This window comes from Haemaphysalis longicornis, unplaced genomic scaffold (genome assembly GCF_048455015.1).
Source record: "Haemaphysalis longicornis isolate Haplotype H1 unplaced genomic scaffold, Haemaphysalis longicornis Haplotype H1 scaffold_1, whole genome shotgun sequence".
NCBI classification, from domain to species: domain Eukaryota; kingdom Metazoa; phylum Arthropoda; class Arachnida; order Ixodida; family Ixodidae; genus Haemaphysalis; species Haemaphysalis longicornis.
Window position 1 is genome coordinate 403,143,174 of NW_027526203.1, and position 14,044 is coordinate 403,157,217.

Consider the following 14,044-nt stretch of genomic DNA (forward strand, 5'->3'; position numbering starts at 1 on the left):
AGTTCACAGTTATATGAATTTTGTGAAGCGGGAATATTAGCCCCAAAGCTCCCGATTCCGGACCAACCCCCCAAGTGGGCATCGGCTACGGAGAAAGGGGCATTAAGTAACAAAAACTTTACAAGGGCTAGAGGGTTCAAAATACTGAAGACTAAGGCGCTAAACAACGGTGACCAGATGAAACACGTAGAAACATACAGAGGGCCACTTCCAACTAAACTTCGTTTGTGAAAACCCTTAATTAAATACACTGTTTTAACGTCGCCATATCGTCACACCAATAAAGTTTAGTTGGATGTGGCGCCGCGTCTGTTCCTACGTGTTTCTTCTGGTCCCCGTTTTTTAGCGCCTCTGTCTTCAGTAAGAAAGTAGCAACTATGTACGATTACTTTTCTTGTACACTTGCAGCGTGCTGGGATAGCACAATCAGTAGAGCATCGGGCTGCTGCCTCCGCCCCCCCCCCCCCCCCTTCCCGCGTTGAAGTCACCCAGATCGCACGTGTTTTTTTCTCTGTACAGCGGCGGCCATTTTCTTGACCGGACAACAACGGCGCTTTCTCGCATAATGGGGCACTTAAGCCTTTCGCTTTAATAAGAAAAAAAAATTCGTGCGGAACAACTTGAAGAAAAATTCTGCGCAATGTCAACATTAGGTCATAAAGAAATAAAAACAAACCGGAGGAGGTCAAGCTCAGAGCTACGAGCATATAGACGAAGATTAAAGCGACCGAGACACCCCCATCGCAAAGAGTCTGCCGCGAGGCACCGCTGATCCCACTGACAGTGAGCAACACCCTTGTCTATAACACTGAGTTTGACTTGAACTGCTTATCTCTCTAAACTGCGTACTCAAACTTGTCACAAATAACGTTGTGGTCAAAATATATGGTCAATACTTCAGAATGAAGCAATAGTTTTCTTCAAATGTTTTTCGGCCGAGGCAAGCTAAGGCTATAAGTACGAAACCTGTGTTATAGACAAGGTTGTTGCCCTCTGTACATACGTCCATAAATGTATGTATGTGTGAACCCATGTAAGCTCGGAGCATCGCCTTCACGGAGGCCACAGTTCTCAGAGATTCGCCCTGTAAACGCATATAAATTCGACATCTTGTTTTACGCCCCGCTTTCAAGCAGACAGGCTTTGCTCTTCTTGACATTGCGGTGTTCAATGAAACGTCGAGTGTCGCACTTTTGCGCCAGTATTTGTTAGAAGAGCACCACGTATGCACGAATAGGCTCTGTTCGTTGAGGTTCAGCGAAGAGCTTGGAATCACGGGCAGGGTATGCCTTGTATCACCAAAATAAAGACTAACCACGAGTACAACAGGCATTTTTTGCACAACTGAACGATTATTTTGTTGTCACTTCCATTTCTTCTTTCCAGTTGCTTAAGAACTATGTCTCCCTCCTATTTTGCTGCTGCCTTGCAGGGTATGCCTTGCATCACCAAAATAAAGACTAACCACGAGTGTAATAGACATTCTGTGCACAAGTTAACTATTATTTTGTTGTAACTGCCATTTATTCGTCCCAACTACTTAACAACTACGTCCCCCTCCATTTTTGCTGCTGCCCATTGAGACCGCGCAAAGTTCCTGCTCGAAATTCTGCGCTCACAATGATGTATTAGGAGCACGGCGGTTGCATTTTGTGAATTTATTATAACGCGATACTTCCGAGTTAAGCATAACGAGCACTCAAAAATATTAGCGCGCTTCTTGACTGCCTTCAGTAATGGCCACGTGCATTGGGAAAATTAGATTTTCCGTGAACGCCGACAAGACTCGCGGTACGAGGGTCCTCGTGGACCGCCTCAGTTCAAAGGGGGCCGGTCGCATTAGCGGAATAAGCTCTATGCTAGACCTCACCCTATTACCCTCGGTTCTTCTTTGTCCAGTGATGTTCGGCTCAGTGTCACTCGCTCTAGCCCCCTCGGCGTCCTCTGTTCATTACGAGCCAGCTCAGCTTCCAGAAACTTTGGCAGAAGTACAGCGAAAGTAGACCTCTTCCCTGCGCAGCGCTGCGTGTGCCCTGCAACGATGCAATGAACAGCGCTGCGATGCATCAAAAAATTAGCGGGAAGATGTTTATGCCATCTCCACTCCTCCGCAGCAGGTAGACGGAAATAAAATATACAGTGGTGGTAGCAGTCTAAGTAGTTTAGTACAGACGGGAACGTGGAAACAAGGCCAGTAAACCGTGTTACCGCTGCTATACGGACGCACACATTTAATTCCGCCCTAGTTAAGGCGGAATTACATTTCCATGTGAAAGGGAACTGCAGGATGTCCGTTATTTTTAAACGAGGCCGTACAAATCAAGCGACCAGTCATACGCCAGTATATAGGCAAATATTACGTCATTTGTGCTGGGCTGGGAAAATACTACCTGTAAAAGAGGGGTAACGCGGGCCAGCTGGTACATAATGGTGAGAGAAAAACAGCGCTAAAGACAGGACAAAGAAGAGACTAGACACACGCAGCGCTGACTGCCAACTGAAGCTTTATTGAAAAGAAATGGGGTTTTTAAACCCGTTTTTTTTTTCTTTTTTTCAGAAAGAACATATACCCCAAAATAGATATAACAGTGCTAGTGATTATGACGCGAGATACCTAATCTCATTGTCCATTGATTCCAACAAAGGACTGCTCGATCGTTTCCCCTTTGGTGCATGACTATAGTGCTTCGAATATCTCTCGCGTGCGTTGCTCTCGGCATCGCCTTAGAACGGCGACTTTTTCAAAGGGACGCGTGCACCCGCCACGCCTTGAACAGTGCGCAGCAAGGTTGCTGCCCGTGCCCTGTTTTAGGCAGTACGCCTGCTCCCTTAGGCGATCATTGATGCCCCGTCCTGTCTGGCCGACATAGGACCGGCCGCCCGACAGTTTGATTTCATACACCACACCTACGCTGCAGTTGACGTAACGTTGGGCACGCTTAATGTTGCAACTGGTCCTTTGAGTTGTCTTTAGCGCTGTTTTTCTTTTTAAACATAAACATACTACACGTGTCCTTTGCTCGCCTAAGCTACATCTGGGACAGACGTCGCGCCCTAGCGAATACCTATGGATTAATTTGCACCACTTCGGTATTTTTAAAGGAACGTATACATAAAGCATACAGCTTTCCTTTATTCAAAAGGCAGCCCTGGCGGAAAATTCTCTGGGAAGTTAGGTCTGCTTATATGCTTTGAATGCCAAAACATTCTGGCTTCCTCTGGCGATACGTTGTTCAATAGGCCGTGAGCCTCTGATAGCAGCTTTCATCGTCCCTGGTCAGTCCCACTGAGCGAGTATGTAGGACTTTTGGTTGGCTATGTTGCTGTCGCAGCCATGCGGGAAGCAGCGAATCGGCGGTGAGCTTCTGACAGCAGCTGACATCGTCCAAAATGCCTTCTAGTGGGTGTGAGAGAAAGGTGGGTGAGTATGTTGACATCGAAATCAAACGGCAATGGTTGAAACGGCCGTGAGCTTCTGACCAGGAAAAAAAACAACAATGAATGAATGGATAAAATTTCTGGAAAAAGTAATCTAATCTCGTTTAACTCAAAGGAATGGTGGTGGTTTGATAGGTCTGAAGTGGCGTAACAGGGAGGATACAATCGCTGATTAGGTCAAGCAATGCGAACCCTTTCCCGGATAGCCCACTATAATCATATTGTTTCGACGAAGCGGAACATCTATAGTGCGTGCACATGATTTTTCACATGCATGCTAGCGTAAACGGTTAAGAGCTGCCGTTGGCCGCTGCAGAAGTTTACTTGCTACGAACGCGCAAGGAATTAAGCAAGGATTAACTCCATAGCGGCGATTAAAAACGTGAAGTTCAATATGAGTGAACCAATATTTTAGATCTTAATTACTATGAATGACATTTCTGAATACTGATCAAGCGCGTTCAAATGTGCCGGGAGCACTGCCATTTATTCATGCTATCTCATCAGTGCGTGAAAGGCATGTCCAATATGGCTTCTCGGGCCGCCTTTGATGTATTGGCCTTATGAGGCCTTTGAGTTGCTTCAACATGTTTGCCGGTCTGTGTACACGAAAAAAAGTGCCGGATCGCACATTCCAGACTCAAGCCTAAAAAGTAATTCGAAACAAACGATGCGCGCGGGAGATGGCATGCGAAAGTAGCTTTAATGGACCGCCAGATTACCCTCAAAACCGTGGGAACCGTATAGTTACATTTCAAGCGCTTGCAATAATCGCCCGAAACGTTATACCCAACATACTGTGGTGCCCTCGTTAATAATGTCGCTAACTCACCTTCGTTGAGGGTATACGAGTCTGTCGGCCCGAGCCTTATGAATATGCAGTCGCCGCCTATTCTGCTAAAGTACGCCGTATCATTTCTAAATCTTGATAATATGCGAACCAGCAACCAAAAACATCTTTTCACCTTTTACTTCTTTTTTCTTAGAGAGGGGGGATAACAAACTGGGCACGACGTTCCCAAGACCTTCCAGGCAACAATGCGCTGCCTTCGTAGCAATTCCCGCTGCATGAATTCCTATACAAGCCTGCTTTTAAGCGGCGACAGTTTTCAGAACGTCCTGAAAACAATGTAGAGCAACGGCAGGTGGAAGAAAAGTTGAAAATATCTCAGCCATTCCCGGCGCAACGTGACTGCACGTTTCTCTCGGCCTGAAGAAGACGCGTCACTACTCACTTGAGCCTGTTGTCGCGTTCTACGTATGCGTGCTCGCGTCAGGGCCATCTTCAGCAACTCATGTAACGCCACAGCGAAGGTGCTGGCATGGAAAGATTATCTATACAGTTTCTTCAAAGGCAGCACTGAACAAACTTCACCTCGCAAAAAAATTGCGCTGAAGTGAGTACTTTAGTAAAGCAGGTAAGCAAGTTCGGGAACTAGAGTAACCCGTTCTCAGATTCTGTCGTTTACGCGTTAAATAGTGTTGCAGTGCGTAGCACATCCAGGAAAATTCAATACTTTTCACTGTGGTGAGAGACAAAAAGAACCCTCTCCGAATTAGAGGGCCAGCAATTGGCAGCTTTTACAGCCCGGGAAGCAGGGTGTTTTGGGGTCCGCCGCGGGTAGAGGGATAACTGCCTAAAAAAGACATTAAAGAACTATCTGTTGAATACAGAAGAATATGCTGTGTACACAGGCGATAAAGCACAGCGTCAATTACTGAGATACAAATAAAAAATCGTTGAGAAACACCAAAGTAATCTTATCGAACTGTTAACCAACAAAGTGACATACGCAATTGTTAACAAGCAGAGTCTGTCACACGCAAGTAGAAAGCAAATGTCGCGTCCCGCTATAATTACGTCGTGTTTTAATTCTGGTGCATGCAGGGCGTGCGACGCCTAATTCAAGTCTGCGAGATTCAGACATATAGGGCGGACTAACACGTTGTTCCCTGTTGTCAAAATTCCGACACAACTGCTGAGCTGCGCCAAAGAACACTGGAGCTGGCTGAGGCGAGCTTTTCATTATCTCGCTGTAGACAGCCAGCTCTGAGACGCACGCAACCGTTTTTCTCCGATGCCGGCAACAGATGCAATCGCGAACAGTGCGTGGTAGCGCGGGTCGCAAGATCGAGGCGAATCATACGCAAATGTTAATATACGACCCGTCTCACCGAGCCCATTAGGAACACCATGTCCGGCTCCCTGTTGACAACCAAGAACATGAACGGGCGGTCCACGGTCACCTTACGCAGTTCCTGCTCGGTAGGAGTTATCGATGTGTCCCCTATGGTCGCCATCTCTTCGGCTGGTGGTGAGGGGCCGCTGCGACCGGCCCGGAAGAACGCGTAGTGCACCGCGCCAGATACCTTCACGACCACACCGGGTTCCTCACAAAGACCCGAGAAATTTTCGTTTCCCGATAGGGCCTCATCGCCGGAGGTCATTGCGGGAAGCAGACGTTTCAGATTGGTAACGGACGTGACCGTGAACTTCGGTAGCGTCAGCTCAAGCTCACCCTGATCTCTGAGGCAGCCCAAGGCACGCAGGATCCTGGACGCGCTCAGGTTCTGTTCCACGCTGGCGAGGCCTTCGACCTCATAGGGCAGAACGAGGACCAGCGACTGACGCGGGCACTCAAAGGGCAGTTCCACGAGGCTCGCTCTTAACTCTGGGCACTCCGCGCACGGGTAAGGCGCTGCCTGCGTCATCATCGGGACGGTCGTGAACCTGTCTCGCGTCTCGTAGAAAACGCCACAAGGAGCCTCTTCGAAACGCCGCCACCAACGGGCCTCCTGTCGAAGCAAGCTGGTAAATACGAGCTTCGAGTCTCGGTTCACTTCTTCCTGCGACAGGGCCTCTCCAGGAAGGGTGAGCGAGTACGACGTCATGGCCCGCACCAGCGCGTCCATGGAGACCCGGCACTGCTCGGCGCTGCGAGCAAAGTCCTTGCGGTGGATCTGCACCTTGAGCGTTTTTACGGCACGTAAGTAATCCTCTGTGAGCTTGATCTGTTCTGCGTGGTAGAGGCACACGTAAGTGGTCAGGCGCAAGCCCTCGCGTCGGGGCTGCCGGGGCCACCAGCTATTGCAGGGCAGCTCTCGAGCATAGCGGGTAAGACGCTCAAGGACCGAAACACCGTCCCGTCTGTCCCAGTAGCAGACGTGCAGCAAGCGCGCGATTTCTGTGGCAGTAGTGCCTCGCGCACCGTGGTGAACCATGAGGAGAGTGCAGGCGACCAACCACGGGGACAAGAGTAGATTCACAGTTTCGTCGCTCGTCGCGCGCATCTGTCGGTAGAGGTCAATGGGGAACTGCAGCAGCGGCCCGGCCATCTCAGGTGCCATGTCGAAGGAGCACAGATCGAGCAGGTCGCTTGCCGAGCTGTAGTCAGTGTCGTCGTACTCGGAAGTGCCGCTGCTGGAAGTTGAACAGGAAGCAGCACCCGCCGACGACGACTGGTCGGAGCTCCGACGAACCGCCCTCGGAGCATCCGGCGAGGATTCACAGGAAGACTCGGGTGAATGCGACGTAGAAGGCACCGAGAAAGAAGGATCAGAGCCCCGATCTCCGTCTTCTGGACCCTGGGAGGGCAACAACGCATCCCTGCCAGTCAGGGACGTAGCCAGCTTTTCGTCTTAATGTGTCCTGCAGAGCTGGAATGTGCACAACTTCCTCTTCGTCCTCTTTGCTTCATCCGATGGCAATAAGCACCCACTGCTGTTTTAGTTACTTTCGTTACAATACACAGGCGGAATGCAGCGAAATAAATGAATCGGCCAGCGGCCTCTTTTCTGATGGAGGCGAAAAACGAAAACGCCCGGGTGTTCGAGATTTCGGCGCACGTTAAAGAATCCCAGGTGGTCAAAATTAATCCGGAGCCCTCCACTACGGCGCGCCTCATCGCCTGCGTAGCGTCGGTGCGTTCAACCCCAAAATCAATCAATAAATGAATAGGCAAGCACATATTGGTGATATTGGTGATGAAATCAATCATTATTTCATAAGACTAGAATGCAAAACATACAAGCACTGTGTTTAATTTCGTGTTGTTCTCATAGTGATCACTGTCTCGCGCATTGCCCCTAAAAAGCTGCAGGGCCGACAACAGTGGTCTCAACAGGATACCGCCCCTGAAAATCACGGAAATCACGGAAACGGTGTTTTTGAGGTGACGTGAAACCCGGCCATAGCTGGTGATACTTGAAGCTAGCAGTGAACATTATGGCGCTAGGACGGATCAATTGCCGGTCCGGCTATGCCACAGCAGGTTCGTCTCAGCTACGAACGTACAATCTTGCGCACGCTTCAGCGATGAGCACGCCGTGTACTATGGGGTTCACACTCAGAGGGAACACGGCAGCGCGAGACTGCAGCTACTACCACGGTATCCTAACGGCATCGCGCGGATTGATTGATTGATTGATTGTGGGGTTTAACGCTCCGACGCAACGCAGGCGATGAGGCGCGCCATAGTGGAGGACTCCGGATTAATTTTGACCACCTGGGGATCTTTAACGTGCGCCGAAATCTCGTACACACGGGCGTTTTTGCTTTTCACCTCCATCAGAAAAGCGGCCGCCGCGGCCGGGAATAGAACCCGCGACCTCGTGCTCAGCAGCGCAACGCCTTAGCCACTGAGCCACCGCGGCGGGTGGCACCGCGCGAAACCAGCGCACATGCGCTTTGCGGAAGCCGGGAGTACACACTCATCAGCGCGGATCCCGTCATCGGGGCGGCAGCGTGTCGTCTGCTACTTGCGTGCTCCTGGCGCTGAAGAAGCATTCGACCTTCCCATTGGTGATGAGCCGCAACAAAAATTCGGCTTGTATTTTTACAGCAAAGCTGTATGCCTCTACCCCCAAACGGTTTCTTCTCCGTGGGCAAAAACGCCAAGGCCTAAGTCGCTGAGCGCATGCGTCAGGCTAATCAGGGATACAACATAGATCTCAGAATTCGTTTAAGGAAACCACAAAACAAGCATCCAAACCGCGTTATAGATGATAAGGCACCTGTGAACAATGAGACCCCATCATTTCTGGTTCCTGGTAGAGATTATGTTTGCAGATTATCTTTGAAGGCTAGGCAGGACTAGTGACACTGAATAGAGAAGTTCTTGCCCAGGACGCCGAGCGCGTGCTTCAGGCTAGGCAGGGCCCAGCATTTGCCGCCAGAGAAGCCGAGCGTAGTGTTAGTAGACGAGGTATTAGAGTACCGCTACTGAGGAATGCAAGTCAGCAGCGGCGGCCATGTGGGCGTTTATCAGTGTTGCGAGATTGCCGCATCTACGGCTTCGCCGTTAACTTCGACCGGGTCATTTGTTAACAGCCCTACCGAAGATGCAGCAAAACGGCATCTTCGGACACACTTGTGCTGCTGAAATGCTGTTACACGCGTTATCTTTGATTCGTATTCGGAACGACGTCAGTCGGGCGCAGATGCAGAGAAGGGAGTAGGACAAGCTAAGCCTACCAGAGTTGACCGACTAAAACGCATAAACAAAATGGCGGCGCCCATGAACCATCGCAGTGTAAACAAACGTCACGTAATGCGAACTGACCAATGATCATGGCGGCAGCACGCAACAATAGGAGAAAATATTGCCGATACTCTGAACCCTTACCTAGTAACGCTACCCGAGCGCACGCGACAAGCCGGCCGAGACGACGAGAAACACTTCACACCCTCCTCCGTCACCATTTGTAATGGTTTACAACAGCTTTGCTGGACATCCACTTTCGCAGGGCGGGATGGCGACCAATTTTTTTTCTGCTTCGATTTTGAACGGCACACCCCAGTGCCTAAAATGGGACGAGGCACCAATAAAACACATTTTTATTTATTTTGCCGTTTATTCGCCGCACTTACTGAAATTGTCAGGTCAAAACCTACTGCTATTGAGTGAGCCTGGACGATCGTTGCCGTGATCTTCCTTTGCTATCAATGCCACGCTCAATAACCTCAACTGCAGTAGGTAGCCGCAACTATAAACCAGGCTGCTTGAAGTTATGGCCACGGCTATGCTGCTGCGACATGTTCCGCAGATCTCGGTAATAGCTCGGGATGCAATGAGTGAGGTGAAGTACCTAGTGGGAATTAACAGTCCCCTGTTCTTGCTTTACTGCATTAATCATTGATGGTACAAAAAACCACTAAATGATTTCAGCGCCGCAGGATTTGACGTTGCCGCTCAAGGTTCTGCCGACAACGCCAGTAGCAGACCACGCGCGGCCGGCCTGATGACGTGATGAGCGTTATGAGTGATGCGCTCCGGTGCGATGTTTCCGCGCGGCGTCGTTAGGGTGTTCTGGCAGTAGCTGCAGCCACGCGCTCCCATGGTCCATCTAAGTATGAACCCCATAGTACATGCAGGTTTAGGTCTGTTTTTGGTCTCTGTGTTTGTGACGGGTGTTGCTTCAGTTCATTTCTATGTGTTTTTTTTAAGACAATGATCTTTCTTGGGCTACTTAAACGAGAAAATTTTGGCCTGTCTGTATGTATGTCTGTCTGTCACAGGAATCAGCCGCCCTGAAAAGTTAAAATATTTGTTGAACGAGACGCTTATATGTACAAAACATTTTAAAACTACTAAATCTAGTGGCCATGTTCATTTGTCAAAACATTAGGCATATTTGGGGCAAAACATCGATACATAAATGATATTTGCAGGGATCTTTTATTTAAAAATACATGGCTGGGTGATATTTGCGAATAAAAAAATACGCCTTAAAAACTCCTAAAAAAATACGCCTTAAAAAGCGCTCGCGGCGCCCCCTCATGGAGGCATTCTAAGAAGTCCAACAGTACCAAAGGTTCCAGTAGATGGCGCGAGCAGTGGAACGCGGCAAAATCGAATTGACTTGAGCAAACCTTCACTGTTTTATCGTGGGAGGAGCGAAGCGGAAGGGGGGGGGGGGGGGGGGGGGGGAGAGTGTGAGAGGTGGACGTGAAATAGAATTAAGACAGTCACTTACGTGGCAAAGGCAGCAGAAGACTATCGTCTTTAGGCGACATTTTCGGCGAAGTGAGCAGATATGCAGCCAATTTATGTTTTGAAGATATTAAATGCTATAAATGCAGCCTTATTAAGTGGTGTCCTCAGTACATGACTCCTATGGCGGACATTACCTGGCGGGCCCGCTCGATCAGCCGTTGCTGCATGGTCTTGCGGGGCATTGCGGGACAGAGCAGCCTCCCAAGAGGAAAGGGTGGGGGCGAGTATAGGGGTGAGCCCGTCTAAGTGGCCGTGGGCACTCCCAGGCTGAACGGCAGGAGGTGGTACTGGGGCTGTTACAAGTCGGTAGGTTATGAGTGTATTCTTTTGGTGGATAGGAAGGTATACGTGCTTGGAACTGCCCCCAGGACGTGGGGGAAGCTCCAGACACAAGCCTTACAGAGCTCGGCATAGCTCGCCCCAACCACACCCAAAGTATCCTTCGCGTGCGGTATAGGCGAGGATGTGTGTATAGTTGAGCGGTTCTTGGGGTAGGATGCTTTAAAGGGGCCACGCAGACAGAACACGTTTGGTTAATTCGAAAGACTGCCTCGTTAGAGTCACACTGACACCACTTTTAACGTAAACTTCGCTCAAGTAAGCTTTATAATTAGGAAAAAATGAAGTGGCCATGCGACCCACTAACTCATTTCCCGCAACAGAACCTATGATGTCATATGCCCAGATGCACGACTGGCTGAGGCCAGCGAAAGCAAACGCGAATTCGGCAGGGCTTATACGCTTGCTGAACGAGCTATTTGCGCTTAAATTTAGGTCACATTCTCTTTATAGCATTGAAGTTACGAACGAACACGCAAACACCGAAGCAGTCAGTGCGGCACTTTGCCGTCTGACACTGCCTAACACAGCCGTCGGATGCGTTGAGCTTGTCTGAGCCAACGCTGACCAACTGACATAAGCGGCACGGTCACTTGCATGACCATGTTTGTCAAGTCATAGCTTACGTTTTAGAAAACGATTAGTATGAACCCTAATAAAAATATGGCAGGTATAGAAGTCCGGCCAGAAGCAAAGTGTGAACACTTGGCACTTCAGTGGTATTGTAGCACCATCTATGAAAGTGGGCGATAAACAAGATGACCAAACGGGTGTGTCTGTGAGATTGGAGCAGCCCCGGTCAGCAGGCTATCTTTAGTTTTAAGGCGCTGCTCTGGATACGTCATTGTCGACGTCAATATTGGAATATACTGTCAATATACTCAATACGTCAATATACGTCATTGTGCTCAATATTGGAATTATTTTAGAATATTTATATATGGCGATATTTTCCTGTCTACACTAACGGCTCTGGCGTGAGAACTCTATTAAGAAGTAATTGTATCGCCTTTGTTACCCTTTATTACCTTCAATTTCAAGCGAAAGCTTTAATCTGAACAAAAAAATAATTGGAACGCGAACATTTGTCGCGTTTTTCATATTTCGTACTTTTACTGAAACCGATGTTATCTGTATTTTTCTTACCTATTCAGTGAATTAGACAACAGTCCTGCATAGTTCGTCTTGCAAGAAAAGCTAATGATATCTTAAGATATTCAATAGCTAAAGAAGCATTTAGGAACATCAACGCCAAAAGAGAGCACCACATGTGGTGGTCTGTATTAAATACGGCGATATTTGCGTGAAATAATAGATTCACTATAGAGTGGAATAGCTGGGTGGTAAACTACCCTATGATAACTGCGTTTGAGTGTCCTCGTTGTGAATAAATATACTGCGCACTTACGCATATTTACAGCCTGCTAACCAACCTTATAACCACCTGCTCGTATTTAGCAGCAGCACGTAATCCGCTCAATTACTGTTTTTTTAAATGCAGTAACCAATGCAGCAACTATGACTTCGTACCCGCAAAAAAAGAGAAGAACCTGCGAGAACATTCAAAGCCTTCAAAGCAACCTTCACAATGTGCCGGCCTACGGTTCGGCAGGAAGGTGATATTATTCCGTCAGCGCCGTCTTGTTTGGAGGCTTCTACCTTCTACCACACTTCTTTCTGCCATCGTTGCAGTATTTTGTAGGTAAGCGCGCTAATAAAATTATGCTAGACGCCTTTGCGATGGCACGTTCGGGGGCGATGAAGGCGGTCGGCGCGGCCCGACCAACCCAGAGTTGTGCGAGTCTGCCGCAGCTGGCGGTGCGGTCGCCCGGCAAACTCGAGTTACCGGTGCCTATAGAACACTAAGACTTTCAAATAACAAAAAACTTGTACTTCTTCCACTTCTTCTGCTTAAGTATAAGCCTGAAATACTTCGCAGGAAAAGTTCCCGCGTCGTTTTCGCCACTCCCGGCCCTCGCCTTCACAAGCCTAAACTTGCAATTATGCACCGAAAACTGCACCCATGACGACAGCATGCGGTATATGAAGCGAAAATACCGATATTTCCAGCGTAGGTGCCCAGGTGGCACCGCCTTCTATCCCACCCCTTCTCATCCTCCTTTACTTGAGCAGCTGTTCTCTCTTGATCCTGGGGATCAATTCTCTACAAAAGGGCCGTCGTGTTGAAACGACGCGATGGCACCATGCAAATGAAGGTGTTCTCGGGTGGGGCCCGTCGCTTTGTGGGGCAGGAAAAGACAGAAAAGCAGACAGGAAGTGCCAGGAGAAGCCCTGCAAGAAGAGCGCGAAGCGACGGGGTCAGCGCACGTTGAAACGGAGTTCGTTCTTAATTTCCGTTACCCTCTACTTTACGCTGTCTCGCTGCTGGCGTCGGGAAAAAAAGGCAGCGTCGATGATGCCATACAGCAAAATTGTCGGCCCGCATAGTATTTAAAAGGCAGCATCGTGCGCACGCACTGCCCGGGGCGATGCGCAAATATTCTTAAAGTTCGTCACGCGTGGAAGGGGAAGAGGCGGGAAGGCGAGCGGCTCAGGCGTGACGGGAGAACCGAAGGGCAATCGGATGAAGGCAATCACCGAAAAATCTTGTTTCTTCGCGGGGATACCCTTACAACAAGGGAATACAGCGAGAGGCCCAGTAACTCACTTTCAAGGCGGCGATCAGAGCAACCAAGAGCAAAAAGGTGGACGCGGAGAACAAGAGGCGCGCACCACGAGAAAACAACACATACCAAGGAGCCACTTAAAGCGATTGGATGCCCATCGAGTCAACCGCTTCCCCTTGGTCTCACGAGCGTTACCTTGAAAAAAGAAGCAACCGCCTCTTCCAAAGACCCAGAAGGGAGTAAAAACAAAACGAAGGGCGCAGGCACCACCGGCACTGAAGAGAAGTCAGAACAGGAAACAAAAAGGACAGAAACCCCCACGGCGTAAGCGTCGGTCACTGCAAAAAGGAAAAATACTTCGGCACGAAGCGCGCACCGAATATCGCAGCGGATCGCGATCCTGTTTCTTGGGTCGGGAAAACTGACGGGCGTCAAGTTTGTAAACAAACTCGCATAGCTGGTGCTCAAGTAACTTTAAGCCGCTGTGAACAAGAGACCCGCGCCGAAACTCTCGGGGAGAAAAAATAGTGGCCTTTCTCGGGACCCGAGGGACGAATGAGACATGTGATGCTTCCCAACTTAAAGGGGCCATGCAGACAAAATGCAAGTTAGTTTTATTCGAAAGATTTACTGTTTTATAGAGCC

General features: G+C 49.2%; 1 protein-coding gene across 1 annotated transcript in view; it reads right to left on the bottom strand.

The window, feature by feature from the left end:
- LOC144161193 (ipis-1-like) overlaps positions 1–10,615 on the bottom strand; it is a 35,187-nt gene extending 24,572 nt beyond the window's left edge. The window contains exons 1-2 of the mRNA XM_077692094.1: positions 10,568–10,615; positions 5,614–7,023 (exon numbers count right to left, since the gene is read on the bottom strand). Coding sequence (XP_077548220.1) covers positions 5,614–7,023; positions 10,568–10,615 — 1,458 coding nt within the window. The remainder of the gene's footprint in view (positions 1–5,613; positions 7,024–10,567) is intronic.
- Between the last annotated feature and the right edge of the window lie 3,429 nt (positions 10,616–14,044).